The sequence below is a fragment of the Plectropomus leopardus genome, chromosome 22, assembly GCF_008729295.1.
Source record: "Plectropomus leopardus isolate mb chromosome 22, YSFRI_Pleo_2.0, whole genome shotgun sequence".
NCBI classification, from domain to species: Eukaryota; Metazoa; Chordata; class Actinopteri; order Perciformes; family Serranidae; genus Plectropomus; species Plectropomus leopardus.
Genome location: NC_056484.1, coordinates 3521703 through 3542565, shown reverse-complemented (window position 1 = coordinate 3542565; position 20863 = coordinate 3521703). Strand labels below are relative to the sequence as shown.

The 20863-nt window shown below is 39.2% G+C and overlaps 1 protein-coding gene across 1 annotated transcript in view; it reads right to left on the bottom strand.

Moving 5' to 3' along the window:
* The window catches only part of LOC121961273 (SLIT-ROBO Rho GTPase-activating protein 1-like), a 34185-nt gene that overhangs the window by 9713 nt on the left and 3609 nt on the right, over positions 1 to 20863 (bottom strand). The window contains exons 2-14 of the mRNA XM_042511188.1: positions 14005 to 14200; positions 13347 to 13401; positions 12379 to 12486; positions 9020 to 9082; positions 7932 to 8129; positions 6792 to 6920; positions 5676 to 5897; positions 4494 to 4595; positions 2254 to 2451; positions 1521 to 1605; positions 1311 to 1338; positions 1135 to 1168; positions 507 to 567 (exon numbers count right to left, since the gene is read on the bottom strand). Coding sequence (XP_042367122.1) covers positions 507 to 567; positions 1135 to 1168; positions 1311 to 1338; positions 1521 to 1605; positions 2254 to 2451; positions 4494 to 4595; positions 5676 to 5897; positions 6792 to 6920; positions 7932 to 8129; positions 9020 to 9082; positions 12379 to 12486; positions 13347 to 13401; positions 14005 to 14200 — 1479 coding nt within the window. The remainder of the gene's footprint in view (positions 1 to 506; positions 568 to 1134; positions 1169 to 1310; positions 1339 to 1520; positions 1606 to 2253; positions 2452 to 4493; positions 4596 to 5675; positions 5898 to 6791; positions 6921 to 7931; positions 8130 to 9019; positions 9083 to 12378; positions 12487 to 13346; positions 13402 to 14004; positions 14201 to 20863) is intronic.

The following is a 20863-nucleotide window of genomic DNA, read 5'->3' as shown; positions in this document are numbered from 1 at the left end:
CCATCTGTGGTGTTAACAGGTTGTCACGGTAACCTCACCAGAGTACATTTATCATCAATATTTGGTTTATTTATTTATATTTACTGATCACAAGGTTTTCAGGCTGTCTGCAGGGTTCAGTAGGTCGCACTTAATATCATATATAATGCAATTTGAGATCGGTTTCACCATCACAGAGTTCAGAAAATATTTAAGACTTTCATAAATTAAGTATGATTTTTTTAATATCTTGTAAAGCTTTTCTAGACTTTTCAAGACCTGGATTTTGTAGTAGTCGCAACCACTACAGCAGAGATACCAAATTTGCTTTGCAAAATGACATGAGGTCAGGGGCCAGTCACAGCAGCCCCATACATGTTTCTAAAATTTTAGGATGTTTCTAGGATTTCAGGACGTTTCTAGGACTTTCAGTCATTTCTAGGATTATGGGACGTTTCTAGGATTTTAGGATATTTCGAGGACTTAAGGGTGTTTTCTAGAATTTTAAGTCGCCAACTGAAACTCACCGTGTAGGTTGATGTAGCGGATGCAGCTTTCCACAAGCAAAGGTATGGCTTTGGTTGAATCCTGTAAACACAAAAGTTAGCAAGTTCACAGTTAGGGCTGTTTATCGTTCACACTTCATTTACCCTGGTCGGGAAATTCTTATCCACGACTGTTCAAATTAAATTATGCCTTACTATTGTAACACTAACCTCTCTGAATCATATTTTACACTTAGTTTTTGGTGAGAGAAACCCCAAACTTTGACCTTTTTTCATCTTTCTAGAATAATATTGATGGAAAAAATGTGGATTTAATGGTTGTTTTTGTTTTTTTAACCCAAAAAAGCATGCAGGGGAGTGTGCAGTATTTTACAGTCTGCAGGCCTCTTATGAGGTGCAAGTGCAACTTACACTTATCAAAGGGTTTATCCTTTATGTAGCCTGTATTTGGTGAGTCCTGGCCGAGGCGGCAACATTAAAAAGATTCACGTAAAAGGACAAACTGACTTGAAACAAGCAGCCAAAAAAGTATTTAACCTGTATGAGGTTTTAACTGAATTAGAGTGGAGCGTGAACGCCACACCTGACTGTCAGCTATTAACAGAAACACAGAGAAACAACCTGAAGACTGATAACAATGAAACTCTACCTGGTGCTTGCTGTGGGAGTTCTTCCGCCCACGACTGTAACGAGCAAAGAGAGAGAGACACGGCGACAAAGAGACAAAAAGACAAAGAGAGGAGCGTCTTAGTTTCACAGCAGCAAGGAAAGTAACACCTATTATTAACGTGAGGAGAGAATATGCTCTGTGGCATGAAGCCGTACCTGGTCGTCAGCAGTTCAGCTTTATATCCTGTAAGGAAAACAAAGATTTGAAGGTGAGAAATGCTGATTGCTGAACTGTTTTGTAACACATATGACAGAAGAAGTGAGAGACAGTGTGTGTGTGTGTGTGTGTGTGTGTGTGTGTGTGTGTGTGTGTGTGTGTGTGTGTATGTGTGTGTGTGTGTGTGTGTGCGTGTGTGTCTGTCTTACCCTCTGCTAAAGCTTTCTTCAGTATGTCATGTTTGGCCTGCAGTTTGGAGATGAGATTACTGCCCTCCAGATATTCGCGGAATTTCTGAGGATTGACAATAAAACACAAATACAACATATTTTGCAACATAATTTACCACCAGTGAGACCGCTTAAAGTTGAAATCATAGTCAGCAAGGTTAACCCTTTGAAACCTGAGCAAATTGGTTCGGTTTATATTGATTTTGTAATAAAAAATAAATATGTGATTATGATCATTCTAAATATAGTTTTTCCCTTGATTTTTTTTCTAACTTTTTAAAAATAATTTTCGAAATCTACTTATTGCATGCTTTTTGTGGATGATCATTTCTTACCAACTTTTTAACCATGTTTTTATAAAGAAATTGTACAAATTTACTTTGGGTTCTGTGGTTAAACTTGTGAAAGGCATCGGAAAGCAGCACAAAAAACCTTATATGGCTCCAGGTTTCAAAGGGTTAAAAAAAAAAAGGATATTTTTAAAAATTAGCAAATGCATCCAGATTCACTTACTCAGTATGAAAATAGTTGATATAAGTGTCTGTTTAATTTTTACATTTTTAATTCTTTTCCTAATGGCTACTGTTTATACTGTATATTATTATTACAAAATTATATTACTTTTCACTTCTGATTAGACGCTTAACTTCATTTCATTGTTGTCGGTCCAGCTTTACACAGTGAAAATAAGGTCGCTGAGCGGTTCACTCACAGTGAAGTAGAAGAGCTCCGTCTCCTGCTGATTGGCCCGTTTCTTGGCCAGACTCGGTTTGTTCAAGTATCCGTCTGACACGCTTGACTTGACCGACTCGGAGGACGGGCTGTGGGTGAAGCTCTGAGAGACGTCAAAGTCTTCCAGCACCGACATGTCCTGCAGGGTGGTCAGAGTCGCGCCCCAGGTCTTCTTCACCTGCAGGGGCACGGACAAACGGACTCAACAGACATTACGCACTCTTTTTTTTCTCTCTGTGAGTTCTGCTTCTGTGACTTCTGTTCTCTCTCTTTCTGCTCGCATTTAAACGTATACCTCCGGTGTGACAGACTAAAATCCTCACTGTCACAAAGCTGTATTTTTCCTGTTGCCATGAGGAAGTGAGGACCTTGGTTTTTGCAGAGAGAGCAAGAGCATCCTGCACAAGGTCAGTCCCAAATAACTCCACCAAATCCTGCATCCATCACTCTGTGAGAGACTTCAGCCAGCCAGGACTGTTTCCGGCTCGGAGACATTTAATAACACGAGCTCAGAGCTGCACGAGAATCTATTTTTTCACTTTTAAAGAAAAACTGAAGTCAACATTTGTGCTCTGCTGATCCTGTGCGGAACAGCATCAGAATAAATGTCATCTCTGCACAAAGCTTCACGGATCACCACTTATGAATTATGAATTGTTTCAGGGTGGAGTCCCACTTTCCAAAACGTTTGATGAAGTGTGTTTATGTATAGTACATATGCAAAGTGTGTTTGTATTTACAGCGAGGATAATGGGTGTAACTGTGTTTTTATTTGTACATGATAATCAGGGTGTGTGTGTGTGTGTGTGTGTGCTGCTGAGATGTGCAGATGCAGCTCATTAATCCAGACTCCTTCAGCAGTTTTCTGCCCTTCAGGGCGAGTTAACAGCTGCCCTCTGTGCTCACGACACAACAACAACACAACACACACTGCAGCACCCATTCGCCTTCAGATGGCTAAAGTTTATTTTTAGGGGCTACATCTGCTACATTATCTCCCCATTAAAACTGTATAAATTACCATAACTCAAACGCAAAGCTTGTAACTGTCAGATAAACATTTTAATTTGTAATCAGGGAGGATTTTGGCCACTGTGGGGGAGTCCATGCTGGTGCAAATATCTCAACAACTGTTGGGCCTACAGTCAGGAAAGTTGGTGCAGAAATTCACCCTTTGAGACCTAATTTCTTTCATGAACATGGGAAGATGAGCAACTTAACAAGACATGGCCAAAAAAGAGCAAAAAAATTAGTACAAAGCTACAAAAAAAAAGACCCGAAAAAAGTGAGGGAAAAAACAAACAAACAAACAAACAAACAACAACAAAAAAGTACTTTTTTTGGTAATACAGCTGTAAATATAAAATTATCATGGTTACGCATTTGATTTTATGGACCTATTTTTTTTTTGATAATTTTCTAATAATCCCATTCCCCCTTTTTGTAAAACAAATTTCAGGTCATTTTTTTCATCACCTTTTACTAATGTCTTGCAATTTCAGAGATTGCTTGCCAGGTTACTTATTGCCTTCTCCCCCCAAACAAAATAAAACAAAAACAAACAAAAAAGAGAAAATGAAATCAAAAAGTGCGAAAAATACATCCTTTTTTTGATAATATCCAATAATCTCCCCACAGCTAATTTGTAAGTAATTTTCTTGTCACCTTTTACTTTTTTTTGCACTTTTCCCAACATTACTTATCAGATTTCTCATTGCTTTTTTCCCATGTTTTCAAAAAAAATCAAACCTCAGGTTCCACAGGTTTAAATGCCTGTGAATGGTGCCTGGACACAGCATAAGAAAACTGGTTTTGATCCAGGTTCTAAAGGTTTAATGAACTTAGGGGAATTAATCCAAACGAGTCTGGTGATTTTCATGTAGCAAAGGCCTGGTCCCTCACTGTCCACATCTCTAATAGTTTCAGCATTCAAACAGTTTGTCAGCTTATTGGGGGCCATTTACCTGACTGGAAAACAGCAGGTTAAAGAGTAACTTCTGTATTTTTCAACCTTGACCCTGTTATCTTATCTTATTATCGTTTTGTGTCTCAGTGACTGATGGAAACAACAAATTTTGAAACTGGCCTTGTTTTGAGAGAGAGCACTGCAGCCGACAGCAGCGAAACAGGCTGCAATGAAACCACTGGCTACCATTTTTTACCAATAATTAATGACTGCAGTAAAATGTGGAGATTTTGAGCATCATTTGTGTGTCTGACCTCTTCGTTCTCGATCTTCAGAGACGCCAGGCGGGTCTGCAGCTGCGTGAGGCGGAGTGTGAGCTCAGCCTGGATCTGCGGCTGGGAGGCAATCTGGGTCACCTGACAGGACGTATAACGACAATTACAGGATCAAATTAGAGAATAAATCACTGCACAGAAAATAAAACTGAGATATACGCTCATGTGGACCTGATGGTGCAAGTTCACTCTAGTGAAGATTATGTGTCAGGAGGCACTTCTGACCCCCAAAATACGTATATCTATTCAAATCCTTGAAGCATTCTGAACTCCTAGAGACATCCTAAAATCCTGAAAATGTCCAAAAATCCTGACAATGTTCTAAAATCAGAGAAATGTCCTATAGTATTAGAAATGCACAAAATTCCAGATGAGGCTGCTGCGATTGGCCCCCGGCATCCTGTCATTTTGCAAAAGTGGCCCCTAAACACAGCAGGTTGAGAATTCCTGGTCTCAACCTGCCTGGAAAGAGGAATTCTGTCTTTATAACCTGAACTTTTGTGCACATCAGAAGGTTTGCCCTTTTATTTTGAAAAAATAAATTGTAGTTTGAGAATGACAGTGCCACAAAAGATATTTAAAAATGTCTCCTGCTTTGCAAATGAGAGTTAAAGTGCTAATTTCCTCTTCAAAGATATTTAAGAAATTAGTGTGGTCAAAATATGTCACACAGTCTCCAAAAATAATCCCACAATGTGATGACATGTTGGACTCCTGTCTGGTTGGTGTGATATTTCTGTGTTTGATATACTGGCTGTCTGTGGTTGATATACTGACTGTGTCTGTGTTGGATATACTGACTGTCTGTGTTGGACATACTGACTGTGTCTGTGTTAAATATACTGACTGTGTCTGTGTTGAATATACTAACTGTGTCTGTGTTGAATATACTAACTGTCTGTGTTTGACATACTGACTGTCTGTGTTTGAGATACTGACTGTCTGTGTTTGAGATACTGACTGTGTTTGAGATACTGACTGTCTGTGTTTGACATACTGACTGTCTGTGGTGTATATACTGACTGTGTCTGTGTTGGATATACTGACTGTCTGTGGTGGATATACTGACTGTCTGTGTTGACTATACTGACTGTGTCTGTGTTGGATATATTGAATGTATGTGCTGGATATACTGACTGTGTCTGTGTTGGATATACTGACTGTGTCGCCCATGTGTGCCTGGAAGCTGAAGCGTTGTGGGGGGCAGAAGGCGGTGGGGTAGAGGCCCAGCAGACGCTGCCTGTCTCGGGCGGGGTCCAGGCCCTCCACGGCCCCCTCCAGCACCTCCAGACCCGCCCTCCTGGAGGCTTCAAGGCTCAGTTCGGCTGATAGGTAGGTCCTCAGAGCCCGGCTCAGACTGGAGTGGTACCCTAGGTCACAGCACTGAAAGACAAGGAGGGGGAGCACATGGAGAAAACTTTGAAAACTTTAAGCATTTGTTGAGACAATAACACAGAAACATGGTTCCCTTCTGGATCATATAAACTGATTTTATGGCCACCCGCTTTAAATAATTCAACTTTGTTTCAGAGAAATCATGTTTTTTCTGAGGATTTGCTAAACAGCTCAAAAATATATTACATGCTTCATAGATTTTTTGGGGGATTTTTTTTTTTATTACAGACTAGGATATGTCAATGATTAGCAGCAACATTGATTTTTATACAATATATTTTTGTGTAGTGTCAAATAGTCACACTCATACCGCTCTGCCTAAAAAATGTGTTTTTCATAATCAGGCTATAAAAAATGTTATACATTTATATGAATTTCTAATTTCATTGAATTATTTTAACCAACATCAGTCCGGATCATAAATATCAAATATTCACACATTTTCAGAATTTAAACCCTTTAAATGACAGGTTTTTGTCATGATGCCACAATGCTTTTAGACAGAAAAACAACAACAAAAAACAGAAAAAATGAATTATTTTCAATATGCAACATGCAAAGCAGATTTTTTTGATTATCAGAGCCTGGGACATGTCAGTGATTGCAGCAACACTGATAGCGTTTAGTGAATATAGGATGTAATTACTCCATATGCCAAATATGGTCAAAATGATGTCATCATTAAACAAAAATACACAATCATGCCAAAATGTATGACATATGCATGAACACAGCCAAAATGATCAACAAATGAAGAATGAAAAATCCCTTAAAATGCACTTAATAGCCCTTAAGGGTTATTGATTATGACTGTCAAACTTTCTGCAGACTCTCACAGATCGACCTCGTAAGTGTTGAGAGGACACAGAGGTGAGTACTCACGTCGATGATGTCGGGCAAGTCGTGGATGTAGTATTTGAAGATGGAGGCATTGGTGGCCTCCAGAGTCAACAAATACTCGTTCCTGGCTTTAAGGGTCTTCAGTTTGTTCTCAGAGTACTTTGCCTTCCTCTAATGGAGAAACAGAAACTGCGTGTGAGCAGAATTCACAGTAAACATTTCATCATTAATCACCAAAATTTTTCTTTTCATTATCTGTTATTCACCTTTTAAACCTGCACCATGAATAAATGTTATAGTAAGGTATAGGATTATAGGCTGCTGTCTTTTTTAACAGGGCTTAAGGCAGGCAGATTTCAGACTTTTTGAAACTTGTTTTAATGCCACTTTGAATTGTGTTAAATACCAGATTTCTAATTACCAAAATTTAAGGACAATTTATAGTAGAAAACACAACTTTTGAAAAGAAAAAGTTAGATAACCTATGTTAAATGTTTAAAAAAGCAATCATTTTAAGAGCTGAACACATGGTAGACAATAAACATGTTATATTATCATAAAAGTATCCATTTAGTTTACAAATAGAAGTGGGAAATATCTGGCATTTCTGGCCATTTTGGGGGGCAATTCCCATCATGACAAAGTTTAAGAAAAGTAATTTTAAAAAATTTAATAATAACAATTTTTAAATTTATTTAATTTAACAACAAATAGAGATTTACTAAGCAACATCACAAAATAACTATTTGTAAAATCTTACTTTCAATGTTGGAGCATTCTTAAGACTTTTGAAAGATTGATTTAAGTTAACTTAATACCAGTTAAGGCCTTAATTTTACATTATGAATTCAATGCCAAGTTAGGTGGCACATTGATTTTCTAGTGTGTTTGTTTTGTAGAAGATGCCTGAGAGGAACGTTATTATGTCCCAGATTTCCTCTTTGGACCTGCTAAGTCTTTTTGTGTTTTTTTTTTATTTTACGCCAGTATTGGCTCTGAAAACTGTATCACATCATGATATGATGCTATGTAAATGTACAAACGTGCATCACCATTTTTTTTCAGAAAAGCTGCCACAAAATGAGGCATATTGGGCCGCTACAATCACAAAAAGAGTCTGTGAAATCCTGGAGGGTCTGAATGAAGATGTGAGTAAGAAAAAAAAAAAACATGGATGCATACCTTCTCCCTCATCTTCTCCATCTTGCGGGCTGCGTTGCGTCTCTGGTGCCGCTCTTCTATCCGCAGGCCGAACACAGGCTCCACCCCTCCGCCCGTCCCCGACACGCCCTTCACGCGGCCCTCCTGGCGCTCCGCCTCCCGCAGCTTGGTCTCCGCGCTGATCGTCTCCACGTGGTACATGTGATATGTCTTCATCACCTAGGTAACAGCAGCCCATAACAACACAGTGGCTGAATGACAGGAACTGCAGAACAACGTTACAGCAGCTGAACGTTTTTACTTTTCAAGGTTATCGGGTTCGCTCTAATCTGGTTTCACTGTTTAGACAAGAAGCTTTTAAAGGCCAGACCTCTGACTTACAACAACAATCTGATATTTAGTCTTTAAAGGCTCCGTTCACACCTGAAAATAAATTCATGACCGCTCAGAATGAAAAAAACATCTCTCAGACGAAGGCCAATTTAGAGCTTTTAAATTTTGTCTCTCTATTTAATTTATTCTGTCCAAAAAGTATTATAGTTGTTATTCATTTATTTAAGTTCATTTTTATTTCTGTTTCATGCCAGTCTAGCCCTTTCCATATCGGATTACATAACACCAACACAATACAAAACATGTGTCATCTTTTTTTTACAGATATAAGCAAAAAAATAAACAAATAAAAAATTTGAAAAAAAAATAAAATAAAATAAGTTAAAAATATTACAAATATTCTTGGAAAAATAAATAAATTCAAATCTACACTTTATCTTTATAAAGAGCTTGTTTCCTCATCTCATGTTTTCTCCAAATAATGAGCTAATCTAAATGTTTCATATGTACATAACCATCTTAATCTTTGTGCATCATCCATATGTACTAAACTAATATCTGTTCTTATGTTACTAAAGAATTATAATAATAACATTATTTTGATGCTTCGTCTGCCCTCTGTCTCTTGGCTGTTTGCAGACATCACAGCCTTTAATTTAAGACCAAAGACAAAGAAATCAGAAACGATTTTAGGATGTTTTTAGGGCTTATCAAAGACCTGCTGATAAACTCCACCACCTTCATCTCAGCTCTTGAACACAGTTTGCTCCACTTACGGTGTAAAGCTCGTTCAGAAGCTTCATGAGGTCTTCTTGAAGCTGGAAGATGATCTCCTTACTCTGAGAGAGGACAGAAAAACATCACCATTGAATGCACATATTCACACAGTGTGTCAGCAAGTACAAAGTCTGAGGTGCTTGTATTTTAGTTGAGCATTTCCACTTTATGTTAATTTAAACACATTTCACAAGGAAATTATGCACCTTTGTTACACATTTTTTGGTTTGTGACTTCAAACAATAAGCAGTGTGTATCAGTGGTGCGTGGTCCGTTAATGGCGCCGCTCCTCCTGAAGTTCAATTTGTGACATAAATATTTTGATGAAAAATTGTTGGTTTTATTGTGTGTGTGTGTAAATTTCAGACAATGAGCGACTTAACAGTGTGGCCCCAAAAATAGACAGAAATTGGTAAAATGTTGAAAAAAAAACATTACCTGAAAATAAGACCTCAAAAAGTTAATAAAAATTAAAACTATGTGTATTGTATTTTTTTCTGTAACATAGTTGTGAATATTAAATTATTATGGTTACAATATTACATGTTGTTACAAATTTCTGGACAATTTTCCCTTTTTTTAAAAATAATTTTCTAATAATATTCCCCCCCATTTTGAAAAAACAATTTCATATCATCTTCTATGTAATTTTTTCCTTATTTCTTGCAATCTCCTGGAAATTTCTTGCCAAGTTGCGTATTGCATTTTTTTCAACGCTTTAACAGAAATCAAACCAATTTGCACGTTTTAAAGGGTTATAGAGCTCTTGAAAAGGGTCTGAGTGCAGCATAAAAAAACTGATGTCAAACCAGGTTTTCACTACGGGAAAGAAACTCAGGTGATCCATCAGAAGCAGGTAAATAAAAGCTTTGACCACACACAGATGAATTCATGGAGCTGCTGCACTCCAACATGATTTCAGTCTCATGCATTAAACAGCTCCATCAGTTTATGTGGCAGCGCGCCGCCGCATTAATATTACATTATGCTAAATGACTGTGGAATCCCAGGATGAATGGAGCCGGTTCCCATAGCGCCCGCTGAGAAAAAGATCAGCTGAGCTTGTCGCCATGGCCACGGGGCTGTTGGCGTTGTCATGGCCACTGAGCCGTCTGTCTCGTCCCGGCGTTCCTCCTCAGAGCGGACTTTGAGAGAGGACGCGGTGGTGATGTGATGGAGGTCTTACTGTTTATAGCTGCTGGCAGCCGCTGCACTTTAGTTAGCATGAATAAAAGACGAGCAGGAAGAGAGATTAATAATGAACGTGGCGAGCTAAAGTTAGAGGCGGTTTTCGGGCGCGTGCATGTGTGTGCGTGTTTAATTTGTTAAAGTGTGAGGCGGCCCGGCAGAGCTCAGGGGAAAACTGACTTTACTTTTCATTAGAATCAACTCTGGTGCTTAAAGATGCCGGATGAAAAAATAACGAGCCTGGAGGACTGCACACGAGGACAAGTCCCTGCACAGAGCATTTACTCAAATATTGACTTCTGAGGTACTTTACTCGAGTGCTTCTATTTTATGGTGCTTTATACTTTTACTCCACAACATTAATGAGCAGTGGGTAGATTTCAAATTAAGATTCCACAAACAAAATATGTGATCATTTTATAAAATGTGATCCAATATGGTTGGAGATTAAAATGGTGTTTCTCAACGAGGAGTCCTTGAAGGGGTCCCCAGAAAAAATGGGGAATACCTTTTTTTTCCACTATTTATAGCACTATAGAAGTCAAATGTGAATAAGAGTCATGATCATAGGTTTCACATCCTCCACAGTTATCTCCTCAACTTGACTGACTTATTTGACTTTTTTGATCATAGGCGTGGGTGATATCTTAGTATTACGGTATACCAGGGTATTTAGTAATCGCAAAGGTATGTTTTTAAATACCGTCATAAATACAGGTGCTACGTTTTTTTTAAATTAAATTCATTGTGTGTAGTGCACAGCATGCACCACCTGAGCTCAGTCTCTGGTCTCGACTGGTGGAACAGGAAGCTGAGCTCAAAGACACAGTCACACCTATTGGTGGAAGAAGAAGTTACAGGACTGAAAACTGTACTGAACTGTTTTTTAACTGAACTGTACTGAAGCTTTTTAACTTCATAAACTCAGTCAGTGTCACATGGCCGTTTTTTGACAAAGAAAGCTGTCGGGATGAGAATATGTTGCTCCCTCACTACACGGGTAAAGCTGTGACCCTACATGATGGTGACGTTGTGTCAGTATGGTGTCTGTCAACGATACCCACTCCCTCCCGCCGACTGAAGCTTGGATTATTCGCTGTTGATCAATGGCAACACACCAGAGCCCAGAAAATGGTATTTGGTCAACCCAACTGACCGACTAACTAACTACCTGACAAACTAACTTTAAATGTGTTGCCTCACTGAATCATTATAGGAAAAATTATAGACCTCCTTTTTTTTTAAATTTTGTTTTTTGGGGGGCATTGCCAACGCCTCTATACATGGGGCGCCTGCTCTATCCACTGAGCCACCAGGCGCCCCATAGACCTTTTTTATGGAAAACTTATACCTGTACTTAAGTATTTTTGCAGTGTGGCATTACTAGTAACTCCTACTTCAGTCCCACTGAAAACACTTCTTCCTCCTCTGATCTACGATGAATCGTGCATTGTGATGATATCTTAAAACTTTGCAATTACATATGAATAAATAAAGAGTTGTTTTTTTCTACATGTAAAGGAAAAAACACATCATTTAATACATTTTCTTTCCCCTCTTTGCACAGTCAGTGTACATGCTTCACTTCACAATCCATTAGCGGAGACTGCGACACATTTTAAAGCCAGACACTGAAAGGACGTGAGGGGACTTCTACTGGAACATTTATATAGATTTACAGTAAAACGTTGGCTTTATGTTAGCCATAAAACATCAGCTTAATTAAGGTTTATTATGGAGGACCTGGGATGTGTCAGAGGCTGTTCTGTCCTGCGAATAAAAGCCGTAGCAGTGTTGCCAGATTGGACAAAAAGTGGCCCAATCAGAGCTGAAAACCTCCAAGTAGCCATAAAAGTATTGATCGCTGTCTGCAGCTCTTGGCCTCAACATGTGAAGCACCTCATAAATCTATAGTTTCATCAGTAATTTCCACAAACAGCTCACTGTAATTCTTATCAAACTAACAGGGGGAAATAGTGCATTCACTGGGGACTATTTTTAGCAGCGGATTAGTCTACATTTGATGCTTTAGTGAGTATTTGTGTCAGCAGGACAGTGTGTGTGGGATTGAGTCAAAATAAACTACAGTTTGTGTGTTCATGGTGATGAAGGAACATGTGTGGCTAGCTTGTGTGTTTTTAACAATGGAGGAAGATAAAGATGAGCTCACCCTCTTCAGCAGGCGGGCAGAGTCCTCGCTGATGTGCGTGAGGCGGCTGATGACGTTGTTCAGGTAGAGGTCACTGAGGGTGGCGTGGTCCTTACTCTCCCTTCTCACCTAGAAAAGACAGATGCAGGGTGATGCAGGAATATCTCTGATGTTTCCATGTTCCCTATTTAAACTACAATTACTGCCATGTGGTTGTATGCCTCTGCGCACCAGTCAAGTCACACATGCAGATTACATCCGTGTCTGTATAAACATGACAGCTTCATACATATCTTCCCCACAGGCAGCACAGAAGATCTATACAGCACAGACTCAAGCTTAGTGTCAACAATTTCATATCTGACCAAATGTCTCTCCTTCTGTCCGTGAGACAAATGTTGAATAATGGCCAGAAAAGTGGTTTTGCAGAACATTACGATGTCATAGTGAAGCTGACCTTTGACCATTTGGATATAAAATATCAGCACTTCATTTTATCCTGCTAGACACAGATAGTGACATTAGCATTTTGAGCGCTGTTACTAGTTTAAATCACCTGGTCCGTTTGCTTTAGAGAGGAAGAGACCTCTGTGGATAATAATGAAGCAATTCTAAGCAGGAGAAGTTTGAGCTGGTTGCAATCTGCAGTCATCACTGCTAGATGCCACTAAATCCCCCTAAATCTTACACAGTGGACCTTTAATGTTAGCTTCCTCGCTGCTGTTTAACCCAAATCATTTCACTTCAATCGCTTATTTACGCACACATATTTTAAAGGCAGGTGACGAGTGAAACAAAGATGCGAGCAGGAGACGCATGCAGTTAAAAAGACATAACAAAATATACAAATTCAAGCACTTTCAGTGACCCATGTCTATGTTTTTCAATTTCCAAAGTCTTTGAAGGCCTTAATTTTGTTCCCCTCGAATTCACAAAACTTCAAGGATTGCAGGTCCCCCGAAAACCCAGCCAACACACAAACAACTGACCTGGTTTAGCAGCAGGTACCAGCAGTTAACTGGAGAAAGCAGGTTCTGATCCTTTCTGGAAGAGACAGAGAGATCTTTCAAATAAAGAAAAAACAAACCAGTTTCTGCCAATTACACTTCAAAGAAAGTTAACAAGCTGCAGAACACAGAGGAGAATTTACAGCCAGACAGTTTTCTCAGGAGCTTGGTTATTTTTCCAAACCTCGACAAGAGCTAAAAGAGGGATGAATAATAGACTTAAATTCACCAGGTGGCCAAAAACATGTACGAATCTAAATGTATATCCTTAATCTTTGTCTTGGAGAGTGGAAGCTAGTTATCCTGTTAAAAATAATTCCCCCTACATGTAACATTTTCTATTCAAAGTCTAATTCAGATTGCTCAAATTATAGAACAAGAGAGACGAAACAAATTCTGCACATTAGATTATGCTCCTATAAATGTTTAATGCAATTAACACCCAGGTGATGTTTCACGCTAAATCCTCTTTAACAGACGTTTCTTCTCTCTTGTCCAGCACCGAATATTTTGTCGTCTTGATGTGCGTGCTTTTGTGGACTTTCAAATCATTGCATAGACAACCTCACTTTTCAAAATGTCTTATTTTGGTTACGACTGTAGCGAGTACAAGTGCAAACACACACACACTCAGACCTACTTGTATTGCTGATGGTCTTTCGTGCTGCGTGTTTTGGCCATAAACCTCTCGGCAAGCTTCTCCAGGTTTCTGGAATATTCCGTTTCGATCTCGGACTTCTTCCTGAAGAAGTCCTGCAGGTCCTGAAGCAGCTGGACTCGCATTTCTGTTTGCTGCTCCAGACAGCGCTGCTGCTCCACCAATTGGGCGCGCACATCTACACACACACACACACACACACACACAGATGACATTGTAAATTAGACACTTTGGACATTTTTTAAAACGTGTGGCAGCAATATATTGGGATATTAATCTTTCATTCATTCAGTGTTTTTGTTTCGTTCATTCATTTTGTTGTTGTCACGCAGTGAAAAACGTGACTCTGCACTCTGTTTTCATGGCGGCGCAACAATCAGCGCAAGCAGCGCTCTAACTGTTTGGTGTTTTCCCAACCTTGAAATTCTCACTGCCTATCTTTTTGGTGTTTTGGTGTCCAGCACAGAGCACATGGTGCAAAGGTGGGAGGTTCATTCAAATGAGGCAGTGCAGGGAAAGTTGTTGGTATTTTGGTGGAAAATGAGTTTGTGCTGAGTATAGATGTTTAAGAACTACGTCTGTTTCTGCTGCCACTCTGAGAAAACTAAATCCTGAAAACAAATGTGCAGCAATAACAGAAAGATGCTTAAATTTAAAAAAAAAACAAACATTAGAATTTATCATTGTTTAACCAGTAATGTGTTTAAATCAGCATTAAGAAAATAATATTTAATGTGGTCAAAGCAAGAACATCTATGAATAAACAGATGTGATTCTTCAAGCAGTTAATTTATGAGGTATGAAGAGTTTCTTCTTCAGTTCATTAACTCTCTGCAGACGTCTGAAAACAGCAGGACACGCACTTACGGTGCATTGTGTTTACTGTCATTACATCACGTTAATGACTCCAGACTGCGACACAATAACCACACACAGCTCTACACACATCAGACGGGTCAGTTTAACTCTTTCATGCAGGAGACTTCAGAAAACAGAAGCTCATTAATCCTCCTGCTACTGCCTCCTGTCCAACTTTCTTTTTAACTCAAGTGGCGTCTCATGTTTTATTCTTTAAGCGCATCATACTAAAAAACTGCAGAGTCACCTTTTATGATATGATCTCATCATGTGTGACATAAGAAACAGTAAAATTAAAACTGAAAAAGCTTCAGATATATGCTTTTTTCAAAATGCCCCAGTATACAAGCAAGAGGGGAGAATCATATTATTATTATTATTATTATTATTAACATTATTATATATAGAGCATGTGCAGAACACCTAGGCCAGTTCAGTCAGAGTTTTAGTTGGACTAACATGATATCCATCCATCCATCCATTTTCTTCCGCTTATTCGGGGTCGGGTCGCGGGGGCAGCAGCCTAAGCAGGGAAACCCAGACTAACATGATATTTTTTTCTAAAATCACATAAATGTACCGAGTGTGGCTCAAAGTGGTGGATCAACAGAGAGAAAGACATTACTATCCACAGAGTCATGTCTCTAACGTTACTAAAAGTCATCACATTTATGAGTCCTAAAATATGTCCATCATGACCCAAGATATTGGCACATCATCAGTTTCGGCAGATATTGGCTTTAAAATAAAATAATGGGATCAGCCAACATTTATTGACAATTTTTATGTCCAATGACTCGACAAACAGCAACGTTACATCAGGCTACTGATTCAAAATCAGACAATACATTTATTAATCAGCACTCACATCAAAACAGAGCACTAGCAGAGCGTAAAATGTGTTTTAATTTATGGGCCATTCTCTTTCAAAGTCAGTAGAGGGAGGCTCGGAGAAACAGCTGTTCAGGCATGTCATGTGGTGCACTACGGCACCAAATATCATCCCCATATGGGGAAATCATCTACAAAAAGAGCATATTTATTCCAACCAGAGAAACCAAAAGATTAAGCATTTACATGGTTATTATGAGCTTTTTATCTTTATCTTTTTTTTTTTTTTTTTTTTTACAAATAATCGATAATCGCTGTAGTTCACAATGAAATAAAAGATTCTTCACGCATTCGAGAGGCTGAGAACACTGAATATTCAGTGTGTTTGCTTGATAAATTATGTTTAATTAATGTTTAATTTCCTGTCAATCAGCCAATCAATTAAATCAGGTAATTGTTGAGCACCACCCCTCTTCTTCTTCTTCCTCCTCCCTTCATTCTGTCTTTAATCCCTTATAATTACTGATGAAGACGGTCCATGTTTCTCAGAGGAGTCACCTTGGACGGCATCCTCTGACCGCATTAGAAAACCCTCACACATAAACACTCTCTACACAAGTGCACATGCACACACATACACACATACACACACACACACACACGCACGCACACACACACACACACACCATCAGTCAGTCCTACAGTCAGCATGGTAATGCCTGCCTGCACGCTTCACTGGCCGAGCTGTTTCAGAGCTGCAGCAGGAGAGAGAGCGGCTACAGAATACACAATAACCACACACACATAGACACACACACACACACACACACACACTCTGGTAGACAAACACACATTCACAAACACAGACAGACAGACACACACGAATCCCTGAGGGGACCCTATCCACTCCACTACCTGTTGTCTTGGCAACCACACACTGCGTGTGAACCATGTGATGAGGAAGGTGAAGACGAGAGCTCGGATCTGCCGCATCCACACACACACACACACGCGCGCGCGCGCGCGCACACACACACACACATACACACACACACGCGCACACATGCACACACACACACACAGGACATGCTTCATAGATCTCTATAGGGAAACTGCTGTGGCCTTTGGTCCTCACAAGTCTATATACTCTCTCCGATACTGTATGTGTGGTGTGTGTGTGTGTGTGTGTGTGTGTGTGTGTGCATGTATTGATTCCTTACTAATTTAAAATGGCTGCCTTTTCATGTTCCTCTCAGACACTGTGAGCGTGCAACACTTTCATATAAATGAATGTCTGCTCTGCGTCCCTGAACGCTGTAATAACACCCTGAGCGGGGAAAATACTCCTTTCCGATTGGCTGGTCGGTCAAACGGGACATCCCAAATATGGTTTGAGGCGTCCCAGCAGTCAGAGGTTTAATCACTCGTCTAAATTGGTGTTGAGCCCCTGTTGGGCTGCAGTAACCATGGCAACCCCTCTGATGCTTTATGCTTTATAAGAATAATTCAAGCAGCAGCTTCCAAGGCTGAAAACTGAACACAAGGCTAAAGTGTCAAATACTGCAGTTTCACAAACGGCCACTTGAGGCTGGCTCAACTTGCTTTCTACCTTGTTTATTCCATAAGAAAAAAAACAGAAGTGTTGCAAAACAGAAATCACTGTTTTTCGATGGGTTATGTGTTGGACTTTTGCTCTGCCTTGTTAGGGTTGCTAAGTTATGATTGGACTCAGATATTGAATTTTGCAAACATTATTAAACTTGGAAAGCAGACCTCTTCATAAACACTTTTTCATTGGTATAACTTCATTATCTGACAGTTTGCTGGGGAATACTGCTGCATATTTAATGTTATTCCCAGAGTGCTAATGACTGTTCCTCTTTCTCAAAAAAGCCAAAATGTAAATAAAGACCAAATATTCTCAGAGCTGATATATTTGTGACATACTTCATCTTGGGAGTAAAACAAACAGCAGTGGAGCTCTGTGTAAAAGACTATTTTTGCCTTTCTTCAAATCCCATTCATACTTTCTGTAGGGATTTCAGACGCCACATCAAACAGTGTCAACGTTAACTTCACTGCTGACAAAAGATGTGATACTCTTTACATAAATATCTATCGGAGGCAGAAATATTTCAGCTACTATCGAAAGGAATGACATGAAGGTTTCTACACACACTCGCGCAGGTTAAGTTTTGAATTTGTCAAACACAACACATGCAAAACTAACGACATTCAGCCTCAACTTTACTCTGTGGTTACTGCTTATTAACACGGATGCATGCTTACATGCTAATCTAAGGCCACATCCACACTAAACCGTTTTTGATTGAAAACGAAAACAATCTCTGTACAAATGAGCATTTCAGCACCGTTTCAGAAATAATGACCATCCATACTACCATGCTTGGAAGCACATGGCCATTTACCTATACTGGGCATGCACATATCAGTGTAAACAGGAAGCAGATACTTCTACTCTGCAGGTGGTTGCTTAGTCATCAAAAATACTAAAAAAAAGATGAGAGATTTCTTTGCTTGGACCAACGAGTGAGAAAACAACATCAACTAACATAAAAGACTGCGGAAACAGTGTGTGACTGCTGTTACATTGCGTGAATTGTCAGTTATTTTTCCTCACCACACTGATGCAAAAATACATTTGCCAGTGATTATCTTAACTGATTATTTTTACTCCAGCAATGAAATCAATCCATGTCATAACCATATTTTAAAGCCTCTGGGAATCTAAATCACCAAAAACTTTACTGATCTGTAATTTAAGGTCTTAAAAGCATAATAATAAGCATAAAAATGATCAGACATTAGCCTCAATCCAAATTTAAAATATTGTCATTTTAGTTTTTTCGCAGTTTCCTGAAGCTGGGTTGATTTGGACGTTATTCCTGATCAATATCACGTAACTTGGGTAAAGCAAATCAAAAATTCAAAGTCAGGTGTCAACTGATACTAATTTAACATGCCAAAATGAAATCCCTCAATGCTCCTTTCAATACCACAGATGTAACATTATCAGACGTGGCGAATCTTCAACTAAAGTAACATTATATGTGCAGCAAGCAGCGTTTGTGTATGTTAGCTGGGTTTTACCAACGTTACAAAGAACAAATTAAGAATATGACACTTGCATTTGCTAACCCTAAAGTGCCACCACGTATCATTGTATTTATAGTTGTAATAACAAATGGGTGCATCTCAGCTTGTGTCGCATGTGCTACGTTATGCTAACTGTATGCTAAAGTTATATCGATAACAAAGCTTTTAATAAACTTCCTATTCAGTGACTGAGTGAAATGCATTATTCTGTGAATCTTCTGAAGTTCAGAGGGTGTTTGCAAACCCTCTGAGTGCTGGAGCACACTCTGGCACAAACAGTACTGTTCGTAAATTCAGAGCGCTGTTGGAATGTACTGTTCAGGTATCCAAAAAGAAAACGCATTAGTGTCGCGTAGCCTTAGGTGGTAAATATGGCAAACCTGCTAAACATGGGCACATTTACCTTAAAGCAGCGCTGTGGTCGAGGAACTGAGGAACTGGTTTTGGACTGTTAGTTGAACAAAAGTAATTTGTAATTTGATGTCACGTTGGCTGTTGGTAATCATAATCTGCATTTTTCACTATTTTCTGCCAATTTATAAAAAAAACCCCAATATATCAGTTAATCAAGGAAAGAATCAGATCAACTGTCTACTGATCAGCTGATAATGAAAATAATTGTTGTTGCAGCACACGAGTGTGTGAAGAAAAAAAAGACTCAGGTTTGCTGTGGCAGAAAAGGAGGAGAAGGACTGAAGCAGATCCAGCGAGGAGCCGAGATTGTATCAATGAAACTCCTCTGCTTGGATCGCAGTCAATTGAAAGTGAAAGGAGGAAATCCGCCGCACTTTTGCCTTTTGATGTCTGAAACGCTTCTTCTTAGAAAACCTCCTCAAGTGTCCTCGTAACACCCCCAAAGACAAGACGCAGCCTCTTTGATCAGAGCAACTACAGTCGGCACGGCACAATGTAGACAATTTACCGAACAAGGAGAATTTGTCTTGTGAAATCTCCAGACTGATTCACTCTGAAAGCTCTACAGAGCTCGATTTGTGGTTTCAGTAGGTCAGGCACCACCGAGAGGTCAATAAATCATTAATTTCAGGGTTATTTTCTTTGTTCATAGTAATAGTCTGCAACATTTTCATATAAATAGAAGGTCATTTTGTGGCTTTTCATCACATGGAATCTGGATTAGCTATGTATTCACTGTGGACTCCTAAACAAAGTTAAACGAGATTCATTTCAATCACTTCTTCACGCCACATTAGTGAGATTATGTGAGCACAGCTCTGTTTATAGAGGCTGGAACGGATCCTAAAATGCTGTAATTTGTTAAGCTAAAGACACCAAAGATTTAAAGTAGAATACGATGCCAAAAACCTGGATGTGATCAGCACCTGTAGAGTGTGAGCTTCAGCAGTAAAATGATTTCTGCTGCATGTTGTTTGTACATCTAAAAATAATCTCAGAAAATGATCATTCATGAAGTCACCTCCAGTTGGTCAATGGCCAAAATAACTTCAAAAGGTCAAAAACTGTTTTAAGACTCTGTGTTGAGCAAGGGCTATCAAACGCAGCTGTGGACTGTCAGTACCAGATGATTCAACAAAGACGTCGGCTTCAATATTCATTAATTAATCAGCTTCTGCAGAAAATGGTGCAAGAACACAAGTTTATGTGTGAATTTGAAGGTTGAAGGCGAAAAGCAGAGGGGTGGATTTATTGAATGAAACACAGCATTACTGTAGTTACCAAATTGGTCTAAAATTAAATAAACTTTGAAGATGTGATTAGGAGTTTCTCACTAAAAACCCTTAAGTTTTCATGTACACAGGTCGGAATCGGAGAAGATGAATAATCACAAAAGACATTCAATGTCCGATTTATCATTACGGATTTATTTTACTAGGTATCCAAAAAGAAACTGCAGTTCAAGGCTGGATTACTAAACTACTGGCAGGGATACAATCACACCAGAGCCCTAGTTGGAGCAGCAGGATGGCTAATGTTAGCTACTGGGTTAGTAAGTCTCTCTGTCATGCCGTGTTTGAGGTATTTAACGTCTACAGCTTGTTTGCAATCACGTGATTCT